This window comes from Ursus americanus, chromosome 27, assembly GCF_024610735.1.
Source record: "Ursus americanus isolate L20-20 chromosome 27, mUrsAme1.1.p, whole genome shotgun sequence".
NCBI classification, from domain to species: Eukaryota; Metazoa; Chordata; class Mammalia; order Carnivora; family Ursidae; genus Ursus; species Ursus americanus.
Window position 1 is genome coordinate 4,329,379 of NC_142153.1, and position 15,915 is coordinate 4,345,293.

The 15,915-nt window shown below is 48.2% G+C and overlaps 1 protein-coding gene across 6 annotated transcripts in view; it reads left to right on the forward strand.

The window, feature by feature from the left end:
- Positions 1-8,307, forward strand: part of SH2D4A (SH2 domain containing 4A) — a 59,738-nt gene extending 51,431 nt beyond the window's left edge. For all 6 annotated transcript variants that reach the window (XM_045779116.2, XM_087856339.1, XM_045779117.2 and 3 more), the window contains 2 exons: positions 5,733-5,953; positions 6,444-8,307. In XM_045779116.2, the coding sequence (XP_045635072.1) occupies positions 5,733-5,953; positions 6,444-6,536 (314 nt within the window). In that variant the 3' untranslated portion in view covers positions 6,537-8,307. The remainder of the gene's footprint in view (positions 1-5,732; positions 5,954-6,443) is intronic.
- The last annotated feature ends 7,608 nt before the right edge of the window (positions 8,308-15,915 follow it).

Below are 15,915 nucleotides of genomic sequence, written 5' to 3' on the forward strand. Positions count from 1 at the left end.
CAGTATGAATAATATTTTGAGAGCTCTATTTTTCCTCATCCCAAGGGGCCTGAGACCTGAAGGGTGAGAGCTTGGCATCACAGTGTATCTCCCTCTAGATAGAGGGTCTAGCGCGGGTCCCAGAGCCTCTCCGAAAATACTTCCTTTAAATATTGACGGGGTTAAGGAAAGCATAATGAAGGAAGTAGTGGGAAAATACAGAGCTCGTGTCCAAGTTTAAGACCTCCTATGGATAATGTGTGCACTTTGCATTTGGCAGGGTTGCTACTTGGAAAGAAGTTCTTCTAAAACTCTGTGTTTTCTTTTATTCACCCCTGATCTAGTCACTTTGTAGTGTGGGACTTTGAGGTCACCTTAACAGCGGAGGTGAGTTCCTTCATGAAAGTTTTCTTAGCGTTGTCTCCTCCCTGCAGGGTATTCCGGGCAGCCCAAGAAGCAGAGAATATAGGACAGATGACAAAAGAAGGAATGAGAGCTTCTTGGCAGAGCTCTGGAAGGGCAGCCCCCAGGCAGCTCTCAGCAGACCTGAGGTGTGGTCCAGGGAAATGTTGAAGGCTGCCGTGCTCTGGGGCTTTTCCATCTCTGGCAACAGGCATCCTGAGCTTAGGGGTGGTGGCAGAGGTCATTGATGCATCGATTCTACATCCAGGTGACTCTACTTAAGTCATCACTGAAAGAGACATCTGCTCTATGTTGCCTGGTCAGGAGCACCTGGGTGGCACAGTCAGTTGAGCGTCCAACTCTTGATTTTGGCTCAGGTCATGATCTCGGCCTCAGGTCATGATTTCGGGGTCCTGGGATCAAGCCCTACATCAGGCTCCAGGCTCAACTGGGAATCTGCTTCGGGATTCTCTCTATCCCCCAGCACCACACCACCCACCCCCACCCCCGCTGTATGTTGCCCACGTTAGAAATGAACACCTCTTTGTGAAATAAATGCTCATAGTTTATTTTCAGACAATTTCAGGAAAATTTCATGAGCCCAGGGGGTTAAAAAGCAAAATACTTGAGTGAGAGACAAGAGACCTGAAACCATCACTAACTAATCCTATAGCCTTGGGCATATACCTATTCTTCAGTTTTCCCATCTATGTGGAAATGGTAATAATACCAGTTCTATTTATTTTGAATTGTTTGGGAATTAAATGAAATAGTAAGTGGAGGCACGTTAAGCAGTGCAAAATGCTAGCACAGGGGTAGTATTCTGGTTGAGCGGGTGAGAGCCTGGACTCTGGGGTCAGATTGCCTGGGTTCAAGACCAGTGCTTCTCCTGCCTACCTAAGTGACCTGAAGCACATTATGAACGCTCTCTGATGCAGGTGTTGCTCATCGGAGATTTGAGGGTAGGAACGGTACCTGTCTGTCAGGCTGCTTTGAGGATTAAATGAAGTAATGCACCATTTGAGGAGTGCCAGGCAAACATTAAGAACTTTATATGCTACTATTACTTGGTTACCTTTCATTTGGTTTTTAAACACGTATTTTCCAGATTCCGGACGTAGGTCATTCAGATATACACATATAAACAAAGTTAGTGGTGCTTCAGAGAAACCCAGAATGCACCCCTGGTCCTTATACATAATAATGCTCAGACTAGAGGCAATGGCTGCATGGAAGTGTCCCAGAGAAGAAAATTTCTGACCTGATTATAAGACAGAATTACTCATCAGACCTTTCTGGGCATCTTGTAAATGACAGGTGCTGAGAGTGTGAAAATAAATAAGGTGTGGTAGTTGCCTTCTAGGAGATCACAAGGATATGGGGCAGGGAGAGACAGAGTCGAATGTGCTGTAAGTGCTCCGATAGAGCTGTGGATGGTACATGCCAGCATGGGGGGGGGGAGCCAGGGGAGACCCCGGATAGACCGGGTGAGTCTCAGGTGGAGGTGGGAATGTGCTCAGCAGGTATAGAGGAACCTTGACTTACTGCTCAGGGAGAAGTCAAAAAACTTCATGCTATTGAGTTGCATCTTGGAGAACGAGTAGGTATTTTCCAGAAGGAAGTCGAGGAGAAGGGCATCCCACTGACCTGTCCTCCTTCTGTAGGGTGGCTGCTGCCACTTGGATTTCCGAGGGCGATGCTAGGGTTTCTGAGTTATTTCAAGTCTCTTAGGGTCTATTCACCCTCTTTTGTGCAAAAATAGTCCTCCTGGGCCTGTCATGGAGCTTTCCCCTCACTCCAGTGGGTTTAAAGCTGTGCTGTCCAATATGGTACCACTAGTTATATGTGACTCTTTACACCAAAATTAATTAAAATCAAATAAAATGAAAGGTTGAGTCACACTAGCTACATTTCAGGTACTCAGTAGCCACGTGTGGCTAATGGCTTCCACATGGCCAGCCCAGGCATTTCCATTGCCACAGAAAATTCTGTTGAATAGCACTGTCCTAGAGCGTGCCCTGGCATCGTACATAGAAAGGAGTGGGACGTTCCTCTCTGCTCCCCCCCAACTCCTGCTGTTGTGAACCTCCAGGCTGGGTGTTGAGGCTCTCAGGGGTTGTAGCCAGCTCTGCCCCCGGCTCTTCAAGAGGCAGAAGCTCTCCAGTAAGACCTTGCTTACGGAGTGACATCTGCTTTCTTCTAGACTGTAGTTGTTCTGGCACCCCCCGCCTGGATGCAGCTTAAAATAGAGCAGTGCTGGGGGAAGATCTGGCTCATTTCAAAAATTGATGAAGTAAAAGAAAGCTTTTTATTTACTCCTCGTCGCTAGAACAGAAATCCTCCTGTGAACTCACATAGGCTTGGTTCTTATAATACATGTGGAGGGAGCTGGTCAGAGGAAGGCTGCCTGGAGGCGTCACTGCCTTTAGGGAGCTGGATGAAGACCACTGCTTCAGAATTCTTAGAGTCATGCACCAGGGTAAGGAGATTGCCCGAGTCCACAGCGATTAATATCTAACCCTGGATTTTGGCTTTGTGGTCAAGAACGCTCTTTGCAGGCAGCAATCATAGCCAAGCCTCTCCGCCTTCAATGGAATCGTGACAAATAGTACATGGACCAGTATCATCAGATGAGCCAAAAGAGGATGCTCTTCAGGAACGATAATGCTGTGGTGAAGCAGAAAGAACAAAGTGTGGTCTCCACACACTTCACTTCTGAACCAGCCGTCAGAACCACTGTGTACTCAACCGTTATGACTTATGATTGCCACAAAATCATTTCATTGTGTTCTGCTGTCTCTGGAGGTTACACAGCACCAAGACCTGCATGTCGTGGGCAATGATACGGTTTGAGAGGCTCTCGGGAAGTTTGATTTAGAGCTACTATCTGACCTGATTTTAGGAGGAACTTAACCTAACTTAATCCAGGTTCGGTTATAATTTTCCAGAATAGCTTTCATTTTAGGAACCTAAATCCATCTGGATAACATGCCGATGTTATAAATTATAACATCTACCCCATCTGTTGAAGTAACTTGGAATTTCAGAGTTAGCCTGTCAGTAAGTCTGGAAGAAGAGAGAAATCTTTTTTCCAGAGCGCTTGCTTCTCCTTCACTCACCTCCGAAGGGGAGTTTTCAGTGTTCAGTGAAAAATATCCCTGGTTTCATCGACAATCAAATGCCGAGTCTTGAAACTTCAGTCATGTTTAGTCCTGGGGTAGGCTGGTTACCTGTTGCCTTGTTTCAGATTATGGTTGTCATCTGTAATTTGTCAAGAGGCTTGGGTGTGTTTAGAAAGGTAGAACAGACCAACGGAAGCAGCAGTCCGTACCTGTTGCAGCTTATATGGGCACCCCTTGAGCACCTGAAGTGGACAGTGCAGCAGCTGACCCAGGAGGCTCACTCAGTGTCGGCGGTGCCTGCAGTTTCCATTGGCCCACGTCGCATCAAAGAAAGGGCAGGAGGGTAACTGGAGGTGATGCAAATAATGCACAGTCATCGGTAACCTTGCTGGGCCTCGGTGCAGTCGAGCTGGAGATCTCAGAAGAGAGGCCAGGACTCTTCCAGGGATAGTTCCTATCTGGGAGTGGGGGGATCTGCCAAGCCGTTTCAACACCCCCAGTTCTAATCCTGGTGTTTCACTGGGGTTGAGCCTCACAGGGGTTGAACACTGTGACTTTGAGGTGCAGTCCTGGGGCCTCCCGAAAAGTACATGGGAGAAGAGAAGGCAGAAGGGCTGGTTGGTTGGTCTTGGCTAGGAGAGAACTGGTGACTTTTTATTCCCCTCTTTATTAAAGGTCTACTTACAAAAAATAAAATAGAGATGGCTTTTTTAAAAAAGATGCATTTATTTGAGAGAGAGAGAGAGCGAGCAGGTGCGACAGCAGGGGGGAGGGGCAGAGGGAGAGGGAGAGAGAATCTTAAGCAGACTCCACACTTAGCACGAGGCCCAATGCGGGGCTCAATCTCATGACCCTGAGACCACAACCTGAGCTGAAATCAAGAATCAAGCTCAACCTACTACACCACCCGGGCACCCTAGAAAGTAGCAATGCTTTTATTTGATGTCATAATCTGGGTAATCAGGGTTCTATTCTGGATTAACTTTACTAACAGCACGACTAAAGGGCTATAATCACCCATCCATTGCCTTTTCACCAGGAGGGTTTTTGGGGGGGTTTCCCTGATGGTAAGGTACAGAGTATCAATATGGAGCTAACTGTGGAACAGGAGAAGTAAGAGCTTCTGTCTACCGAGGTGAACGGGATCACGGGGAGAATGCTGCTCGTCCTCCCGAATCTGAGCCTGCTGATGTGGTGAATGACTCCACCTTCTCTCCATGTTGTGTCGTGCGCTCTCTGCATGTCTCACAACACCACCGATTCGTCTGATGGACTACCGTAGGAATAAGAAGGGAAATCGGGGATAGGAGTCAAACCTCATGAGTTGGGACTAGTTGGGAGAAAAGCTGGTCTGAATTAGTGTGAATTCATGAGGCCTCTAACGTATATATACATATAAAACTTCATATAAATGAAGAGTTTTATTTTGAATATATATGAAGGCAGACATATATGAAGATATAATATATGAGCATATGTGTATCCATATATACATATGTGTATATACTTCTACTCCTTTAAATGCCACTGCAGCATCCTTTAGGAGTAACTACGGTAGAAAGACTTGTAGACCTGGGTCCCTCCTGGTTCTATTACTAACTTGCGGACTCCGAGACCAGGCTACTCAGCGCAGCACTATTGATATTTGGGTTGGACGATCCTTTGTAGTGCGAAGCTGTCCTGTGCTCTGTAGGGGGTTTAGCAGTGTCCCCGGCCTCTGTGCACTGGACGCCCATAGCATCCTCTGCCCCCGACAACCAAAATGTCTCTCAGACATTTCCAGATGTTGTCCTGGGGGAGAACCACTGTTTAAGACCAGGCAGGATCACACTCCAGGCCACAGAGTCCTCATCAAGAAGCCGAGGAGGATACCTTCCAGTCCCCTTCCAGTCCCCTTCCAGCTCGAATGCTTCCGGGACGCCTGTGAAGGGTCCTACCAGACTCAGAGCCGCCTAACACCTGTGGTGTTATAACCGGGTGCACAGGTGGCCATGTATTCTGAAGGTTGAACACTGACACTCTTATTTCTATTATCCGTTGGCTGCTGTCACCTACCCTGCTTGCCCAGTTGCCGAATACCAGAAGATGAATGATACTGTACTATATTCTTAAGTCCAAAATGGACTTGAATTGCTCTTCCTTTTTACTAAACTTTATCCACACAGCTATAGTAACGGAAGACAGTTCTGGAAATGATTGGGCTGAGACACCTGCTTTTCTTTCCCACAGGGATTCTTACGTTAAGGAGAGCAAATGAGCTTCTGAGCACATGCGAGCCGGGCAGTTTTCTGATCCGCGTCAGTGAAAGGATCAGAGGCTATGCCCTGTCCTACGTCTCTGAGCACGGCTGTAAGCATTTCCTCATAGACGCCTCGGCAGACTCCTACAGCTTCCTGGGCGTGGACCGGCTGCGGCACGCCACCCTGGCGGCGCTGGTGGACTACCACAAGGTGAACCGGTCTGCGGACCGCGTGGGCTCTGTGCCTTGTTGTCCTGCAGCAGCTCTAGCAATGGAAGGCAATTACAAGGAAAAAGGTTGAGATGAGTAACAGGGGATTAGTCTTTGCTAATTCTTCCGGATAATCAGGATTCTTAATTGCATTTCCTTTATCACTGAACCTAGTTCCTCCTCATACTCAGGGAGAATGCGCTGGGCAGAGAATGTAGGAGATGCTAAAAGTCTGTGCACACACTGATCACATCTGAGACCACACTCAGTGAGAAGTCAAGTCCAGGAGGGAAAAGGAGTACCTGGTAAATTGCAGATGAGAAAAATCTCTTTTAAGACTGTCATAAACCAATAAAGCTTCATGTAAATCAAGGGCAAACAAGAAGTTATGTACTCTGAGGAGGCAGGGAAGGGCACGGCCTTCTTATCTCTATTGTCCTAACAACCTGCCCACCCACAGCCCAGTCTGATCTCTGCCTTCTGATTCACAGGAGGAACCCATAACTTCCCTGGGGAAAGAGCTCCTTCTGTACCCCTGCGGTCAGCAGGACGGGCCGCCCGACTACCTGGAGCTCTTCGAGTGACAGCCTCCGTCATGTCATCCCGCACCCTCCAGCCGGCCTTTCCTCTGGGTCAACGCTGCTGAACTAGACCTTTGTGCGTGAAGCCAAAGTTAGCCTGCAGCAGAGCCAACACTGATCACCGGGAAGTGCCCCGGGAGCCCCATGGAAATCTCTCTTCTGCACAAATGCTGGAGTTTATTCACTCCGAACGTAAAGGGAGATGATCCCCAATTTCAGCAACTACCTAACATGAAGGATACAACCTTAATGATGTATATAAAATGAACAAAGAAGAAATTGAAACCTTTTCGGAATTAAGGCGTACTTCAAAAACCAGTAGCTGCTGTGAACTATCTTATGACCTCTATGGTCCCTCTTTGCATCATTTCAAAATGTCTCAGGACTGTGTTTATATTAAGTTCCGTGTTGGCTTCGGGGAGCTGGCAGAAAAGGCTTCACTGGTGGCTGAAACAACCCTGCAAACACACTTCATTTATTATGCATGTTGGAGGCAGTAAGGAAAAGACATGGAAAAACCAAAGTTGGGAATGTAAACTGAATGAGGAGTTAAAACTGTAGGAGGAGAGGCTTAACGCGGCAGGAAATACTGCGGACTGTAGGGAGTGGGCGTTTCCTCGTTCTGGACAACAGGACAGTGCTCGCCCTGTCCACTCTGGCTCCCTCCGAGAGCACACCCCCAAGGGTGAAGCACGCGCACACGCGAGGTGCTGTGTGTTAGTGCTGACAGACCAGCACAGAGGGTGCGCTGTTGCAGGACTACTTGTCCTGGGTGGGATGGTGTCCCCAGGAAGATAGGTGGAAGTCCCAAACCCTGGTACCTGTGAATGTGACCTTAGTTGGGAAGAGGGTCTTTGCCGATGTGATCAAGTGAAGATGAGTTCCTCCTGAACTCAGGTGGACCCTCCACCCAAGGACTGGCAGCCTTATAGGGAGAGAGGGATTGGGGAACAGAGACCCCCAGAGGGGAGGTGGCCATGGGACCACAGAGGCACAGACTGGTGATGCGGCTGCAAGCCAGGGAATGCCAAGGAGTGCTGGCCGCCCCCACAAGCCAGGACCCTCCCTGGAGCCTTAGAGGGGAATGTGGCCTTGCTGACACTTGGTTTCAGACTTCGAGCCTCCAGATTTATAAGAGAATAAATTTCTGTTGTCTTAAGCCACTGAGTTTACGGTAATTTCTTAGAGCAGCCCTTGGAAACTCACACAGAAGTTCACGTCATTACAGAAGCTGATGGGCATCACGTACCATCTGTGGCTCTACTGCCTGCCCTCCTGCTAAGGAAAGAAGAGGGGAGAGGACAGTAAGCGCCCAGCCGGCTCTGCTCCGCTCTGGGGTGCAGTTTGCTCCATCAGGAATCTTATGCCCCGCTGCATCCGCACGCCCCACCGGCAAGCAGCTCTCGGCGGGCCCAGCGAGGGGGCTGGGCTCTGCCCCGCGTCCAGGATGCTCTGAGCCGAGTCGTCTTCTGGGAGGATGGAGGTTTCCTTGCACTCCAGGCCTAGGCCCAGCGTCAGCAGTTTTTCAAAGGAAGCAGACGTTGTGGCAGTTTGTTCATGAGGTTGCTGGTTGTGTAAAACACTCACTGACAGTGTAAAATGTAACCAGAGAAGAGGGTGGGGTACGTGTGTATATGTGGGAGTGTGTATGGGTGCGTGTGTGCGCTTTCATGAGAAAGTTTTTAAACACAGATCATTGTGAAGTGTTAACCTGAAATGTCCCGCGTGTCTCTATAGTCTGAGAGACAGCGGTCAATGAAACATTTGTCCAAGATGACTTGTCTTGAGCTGTCATTTCTGTGATTCAACAGCCATCACATTTTAGAATTGCAAAGACCGCACAGGACCCATATCTTCCCACCAGTAGCTCTCTGAACTTCAGTTTTCACTTCTAATTAAAAAAAAAGGTATTTTTTAATTGAGGTGTACTTGACATTTAACATTAAATTAGTTTCAGGTGTACAACATAACGATTTGACATTTGAAATGTTTGACTGTGAAATGATCACCACTGTAAGTCTAATTACCATTCATCACCTTACAAAGTTATGAAATTTTTTTCTTGTGATAACTTTTAAGATTTACTCTTTTAGCAACTTCTAAATATGTGCTCTAGCATTACCCACTATTGTCACCATGCTGTACATACCCATGACTTATTTATTTTATAACTGGAAGCCCGTACCCGTTGACTCCCTTCTTTGCCCACCCACTTTGACTTCCCTCCCACTTCCCCCCACCCCAGCCTTCCTTCCCTCTGGCAACCACCAGTCTGTTCTCTGTATCTAGGAGTTTGGCTTGGTTTTGTTTGTTGTTTAGATTGCACATATAAGTGAAACCATAGGGTATTTGTCTGTCTCTGATGTATTTCTCTTAGCATAACACCATCAAGGTCCATCTGTGTTGAAATGGCAAGATCTCATTCTTTGTTATGGCCAAGTAATATTCCATTGTGTATATACACCACCTCTTTTTATCATTCATGTACTGTTGGACACCAAGGGTGCTTCCATTATCTTGGCTACTGTCAGTAATGCTACAAGGAACCTAGGGGGTACATGTATCTTTTCGAATGGGTCTTTCTGTTTTCTTTGGATAAATACCCAGTAGAAGTGCTGGGTCATATAGTAGTTCTATTTTAATTAAAAGAAGGTGCTTTTACTAGCTTATTTTTATTAATTTCATCTAGTTCTGAAATCTTAAAAGTTCTGAAATGAATAGAAAAGTGCCCTGTCGTCACTAATCATTATGAAGACATATGATTCCAGCATCAGCCTCTGCCTAAAATTATTTTGGAGGAAATAAGTATAGTCATATCCATATATAATGACACTAACATCCTACTGTGGGATGACTTAGTAAATGGGAAATGACCTGACTGAACTAACCTAATAGTACAAGGGGGAGCAGATCTGAGTTCTGTACTTTTTATCCTGTTGGTTATTAATAATCACAGGAATAAACTGTCCATTGCTTGATGATATCGTGGCCAGCAGTGATACTTGAAATTCTTAGGGAGAGAGAATGGTACAGAATTCAGAAAGTGATTAAAACCAAATGGGGTTGAGGAAGCCTGAATTCTCATCCTAGCCCAGCTATTAGATACAGTCTCCCTATGTCTGACCCTAGTTATGGCCTAAGGCAAGGACGTTCAAACCCTGGTCCTGCGCCCCTCTTCTGTTGCCTCAACAAGCCCAGCCCCCGGGCCTGCGTAGGGTTTCTTGGTCTAGGGTGTTCCCTGCTGTTACTGTCCGGGTTCCAGCCCCAGGCACTCCTCTCTGCCTACCTCTTTAGGACTGTGCCCACATCAATTCCTTTCTTTCTCAACTCCCTCACTAAGATTCTAGAATCTCTTACAGTCATCCCAGCCTCTGTGGCTGCCAAGCCCTACTGCCAGACCCTCACGATCATTAACGCCCCATCAGGTCACCTGGCTCTGGTCTCCTCCCCTCCCCTGCTATAGGAGGATGCACATGGAAGTCACTTTGTCCGTCAGTGGCACCAGCACAGCTAAGCAACGCCAAGAAGTGCTAGTGGGCTCAAACCTTATACCAAGAAGAGGAAAAACACAGGAAGAGTTAAGAAGAAAAAGGAGAAAAAGTGAAAATGGGGCATGGATAGGTCACTTAAAATATCTTAGGGGCATTTCTATCAAAAATTGCCTGTCTGAGCCACACCTTGGAATTAACCGTCCTTTTAAGTGTAAATGAATGGCATGTGCTAACGTGGCACAAATATGCTTTTAGATTAAAAAAAGGTAAGAATTCATGGCCGAAAGTTCTGCAGTGGCCACTTCCTGCAGAGGCCCGGAGTTCAAGCACATGCGACGGGCCTCACACACAGCCTCCTTGGGACACCTGCCATTTGACCCACAGGAGACACAAAGATGACCTCCAGAGGTGCGTGGATGTGTCTCACGGGGCCTCTGGGCTTTCCTTCTTGCCAAGAACATGGTAAATACGTGCAGACTGCATCCCATAGGTCTTTCTGAAGGCAAGTTTCTACAGTTACGTCTTTAAAGAAGACATCTGTTCGACTTGCGCTTTCCCTCCTTAGGAGTGGCCACAAATCCTCCTTGCATGTCTCCCATCTGCTTTCCATTTCTGTAATCTCCTCATCATTTTCCTCTCTCCCTCCTTTTCTGCTGTATTTTCCAACAGCTTCTCCTCTCCTTCCCTTCCGCATCACAGACTCGACATTCTGCAGTGTTCATTTTGCGCTCACTGCCTCCACTGTGGACGCGAGCCTTCTATTTCCAGTGTACTTGCTATGCTTGCTTCTGTCCCTCTGCCGGATCCTCGTGCTTCCTACTTCTGCCCCAGATTGAAAATGCTCAGCAGCCTTACAGGACAAAAGTGCTCTTTTTATTGTGTGGCAAAAACACATTGTTCGGTCGTGAGTGAGCTCAGTGTAGTAGAAAGTCTAGCAGGTTTAGGCTTCAGTCCTGGCTATATCACTAACCAGCTGTGTGGGCTTTTTTTTTTTTTTTTTTTAAGATTATTTGTTCATATTAGGGAGAGAGAGCGAGCACAAGTCAGAGGGAGAGGGAGAAGCAGACTCCCTGCTGAGCAGGGTTCCCGACAAAGGGCTCAATCCCAGGACCCTGGGATTATGACCTGAGCCAAAGGCAGAAGTTTAACTGACTGAGCCACTCAGGCGCCCCCTAGCTGTGTGGAATCTTAAAAGAAAAACAATACTAAGCCTGTCTGAGCTTCAGCTCTCAAACAGGAGTGACCCAAGTCACCCATTGGATTCTGAGCTTAGAAAAGAAATATGTAAAGCCTCTTGGGTCCAACAAAGCCAGGATTCATGCACACATGCTCCTCTGCTATGAACTCAGTTTATATAACCCACGGGCCGTGTATACCAGTGGCCCATTTGCTAGAGTTTCTGGGATGAATTTTCAGGGGGAAAGGGAATCTTTTAGAGTAAGGGATACAATAGGGAATCACAGAATATATTAGCCGGTTGAAATGGCTTGCAGAGACATGGCCACCTTAGTCTGGATTAGAAATGGCAGAGGGCATTCTCTTAATGTCGAATTTTGACAACCCCGAAGTTAGCAGTGACCAGTCTTTACCCCAGATTGGTCATTGACAAATTGATTCAGTTGTTCAGGAATTCCTGATTACAAACCCTCAAGTATTCACCTGCCTTTTTGGCCAGAAGATTTACTACAAACCCAGAGACCTCTGGGATTAACTCTGCTTTGTCTCCCAAATAGGTCGGGCAGTGCCAGTGCTAACCCAGACTGCCAGGGGCGGGGAGGCAAGCCCCTGCCACCCCGGTCGGTCTAAATCAGATTTTATTTCCCTTCAGCTGAAAGGATGTACCTTCATAAAGTCGTCCTTCCAGCTGAGTCAGGATCCCGGTAACCCTCCACCACACCTGCCTCAACAACCAAACCACATGGGGCTGGCTTTACCTGACCTCTTGCAGGTGCTCTCGGTGGTGTGATGGAGCTCCAGACAGTGCTTCCCGAACACACGACTCTCTGCTGCTGCCCACAGCCCCACACACTGTAAGTGTGCCTGTTACATGGCTCTCTTTGAGGCTAATGACTGGAAGAAAGAACAAGTAGTTAAATACATTCTCCCTTCAGCCTTTCTTTGAATGTAATTTGAGGGTTTTGCTGTTTGTTTTCCATTTTTATGTATTTATTTTTCTTAACCATTTCAAATGGGCTTGCACATCCTAGCAGGCCAGGTGATGATGACCGTGGCAGTTCTTTCAACACTGGGGTTAGGGGCGGTGCTGGGACCAGGAGTGGGGTTAGAAACTGGGGGATCAACAGCTGAGGAGGACGGAGTAGCGAGCTGAAATCCTCTCAGGTTGATGAGCAGTAAGCCCCATTCACCAAGTGGCCCGCCTGGCACCGCCAGTAGCGGGCGGGCTGTCTGCACATCCAGCCACCAAAAGACATTTGGTGTCTTGGGCAGAGGTCGGCTGAGGATGGCCTGGTCCTCCCTGAGACTGGATGGGTGACAGGCAGAGACAGCCCAGAGGCAGTGGCTGCTTCTCTCCCCAGGCTGTGACCTGTGCCCTCCTCTGAAAGAGCGGTCCTGCAGAAGAAGCAGCTTTGAATTCAAATATAAAGCTAATCAGAATATGGGTCACACAAAGCGGCCAGTGATTTGATGGGTGTTGGGAGTAAAACACACCCACTCTTTAAGGGACCGCCCAAGGGCATTCTCTCTGATCAGCAAGTGTCAGAAACAATGTCAAATCTTTTTCAAAAGGCGAGTATTCCCACCTGCTCCCTCTTCCCATTCAACGCAGCCTTTAAGTCCAAGGCCTTGGGCATACAGGGGGCATACAGAGCGCTGGAGGGCTGCTTCCCAGGCTTCAGAGCCTCAGCCCTCAGGGAAACACAGAGCAGCTGGAGGAGGCCTGCTCTGTGCATTCCGTGTTCCTGGATCACTGTGTTGTTCTCATTCACCGTCAGGGGATTCTCGGGTGGGCTGAAGAGCAACGGTGGGAAACTGAGGCACAGGAGAACAGACTCCGAACTTGCCAGAGGCCAGAGCCCCCTTCCCTACCCCCGCCCTCTGACCTTCAAGCCTTCTGGAGCTGGCAGTAGGATGGGGTGATAATGGGTGAGCCTGAAGCCAGCCACTTTCTGTCCCGGGCCTCTGAGTGAGCTCCTCACAGTTTCTGCACCTGGAAAAGGGTATCTGCTCTAGCAGGGTGGCGTTCTATACAGAAGGTGCCTGGCTCTGCACCTACCTCAGAAATCTCTAATGCTCCTCAGCTGCCTGGGCGGTCATCGACACCAAATTACTGAGCGTGGAATTTAAGGAAGAAATTATCCATTATATTTTACATTCCTAGTTACCCTTCTTCAGGTAGACAACTCATTTTCAGAATGACAGAAATGAAGGACAGCCATGCCCATGTGATGGGTTCATGATCTCTAATGTGCAAGCCATATTGGCCCAAGAGGTGCTGGGTGTGCTGGGAAACATCACAGACAGCTGTGAATGCGGACCTGGTGTTGAATAGTAACAGCTGGGTGTGAATACCTACTGCAAGCTCCTGATGTTGCGGGGAAACAACTAAATTAAATGTCCTTATGACCTGCAGCCCATGACAAACAGGGCAGGTGGAGTATAACATTCCTCCAGGAAACTCCCAGCTGTCTTAACGTGAATGGCTTGCTAGAGGGACGGACAACCTTAGCTTGACAACAGCAAGTCCTTTGGTATCCTGTGAGCCTTCTTTTTTTTAAAATTTTATTTAATTTAAGTTCAATTAGCCAACATACAGTACGTCATTGGGTTTTATTGGAATTTCTCTAATCTTTACTTTCCCCAACCCCAAAGTATATAATCATTTGCCCCTCACAATCCCGGGGCAGCAGCTCTTTCTGCCCATGGGTCCTGTTCCCGTGCTTTAATAAAACCGCCTTTTTTGCACCAAAGATGGCTTGGCTGTAGGCTCCAGACCTCACCAACAGTCCAAAACTCCATCCCTAGGACATGGTAGACGCGATTGCATTCATCGCCCTGAATGAGGAAATGGGGATACAGAGATGCTGAGTGCCTGACTTAAGATCACATAGGTTGCCAGTGAAAGAGCTAGAATTTGAGCCCAGGCACTCAGGCTGGGGAAGCCTTGCTATGAACTACCCTACCACACTGACCACTGGTAAGATTAGAGACGATTAGATGACATTAGAAGATTTAGCCTGCAGCAAAATGTATTAGGATTAGGTTCTGGGAAGCCATTTTCTTACTTTTCAGAATTGTGTACGATGCCTACTTGAGTCAGACAAAATCTTCAAAGTAGGGCTGTGTGGAGTTCTGTTTACCTGTTGCAAATTCCTAGGCCCCATTCTCTCATTGTTGTGTGGAGAGAAGCCAGTTGGCCACGCTGAGGACTACAAAAGAGGTGCTATAAAGTAGATGAAAGGGAGAACAGGTGTGTCACTTGGAGCACTGGTGCGCTGGTCCATAGTTAACAACCAGCTGGGATGGGGCATGGGGGAGGGGAGGAGAGGGGAGGGGGACTCCTGGTAGGTAGCCTCAGCCAATTGCCCATTTCCATGGTCCCATCTTGGTCAGCTTCAAGCTACTATCCTGCCATTACCGAGTGAGGAGGGGGAAGAGGAGCAAAAGAGCAGCTCTCCCAGGCTGCGTCAGCTCCCCACAGCTCAGAGAAGACCCAGGTCTGTATCAGAGACCACAGCTCCAGGGAGATGGCTGGGCTCCGTACTAGGTGACTTCTATACCGTAAGAACAGAGGGGGGATGCAGAGAGTGGGAAGGGACCTCAGACAAGCCCAAGACTCAGTGCTTCCTTGGCAGTATCCTTCCTTTAGAAGACATCGTGTGACTGGGTCCTTCAAGCCAGAGTTCATTGCTGCTTTCCTTTGCTGTCTGAGGTTAAATTCCAAGCCCCTCATTTTAATGTTTCAGTGGGGTCTGCACCAACCCTTCTTCTGTATATACGGTAGGACAGGTCCTGCTACGGACTGAATGTGCCCCCACAAAATTCAGATGTGGAAGCCCTCATGTGATGGTATTTGGAAGTGAGGCCTTTGGGAGGTAATTAGGTCATAAGGTGGGAGCCTCCATGATGGGATTAGTGTCCTTTTGAGACAGGAAGAGAGCTAGCCCTCTGGTCTCAGCCCTGTGAGGACACGGTGAGATGGGTCCTCACCAGACACTGGATCCGCCCACACCTTGATCCTGGCATCCTCAGCCTCCCTGACCTGAACCATCCCCTTGCTGTTAAGCCACCCAGTCTAGAGATTTGGGGGCCAGCAGCCCAAATGAAGACAGATCCCCTCTTACATATGCTTGAAGAGTGCTCCTTCTTGATAAAACTGCTTTACCTAAGTTCTAAAAAGAGAGAAATAGTTTCATCTTACGCTGTTTCCTTTCCTCTTCCGCAACCCTCAGCAATTCTTTTTTTTTTTTTTAAGATTTTATTTATTTATTTGACAGAGAGAGACAGCCAGCGAGAGAGGGAACACAAGCAGGGGGAGTCGGAGAGGGAGAGGAAGAAGCAGGCTTCCCGCGGAGGAGCCTGATGTGGGGGCTCGATCCCAGATCGCTGGGATCACGCCCTGAGCCAAAGGCAGACGCTTAACGACTGTGCCACCCAGGCGCCCCAACCCTCAGCAATTCTTAACCAACTGCTGAAACTCAAGTCTTCCTCACTGCCTCAAGCGTCTGGGATATGCTGCTGAAGGAAGCACGAAGGGCTGGTTAGAAACACAGAACGCAGCCAGCCGGAGCCTACGGTCTGCAGGATGCTTAGAGCTGCCTAACTCCACGGTCACAACACTCGCTCCCTGCCGCCAGTCTCCCTGGAAGTGCGTCCTCTGACCCAGGGGAAATACGGGCAGGAGGGTGTGGGTCAGTCCCATCAGAACCACT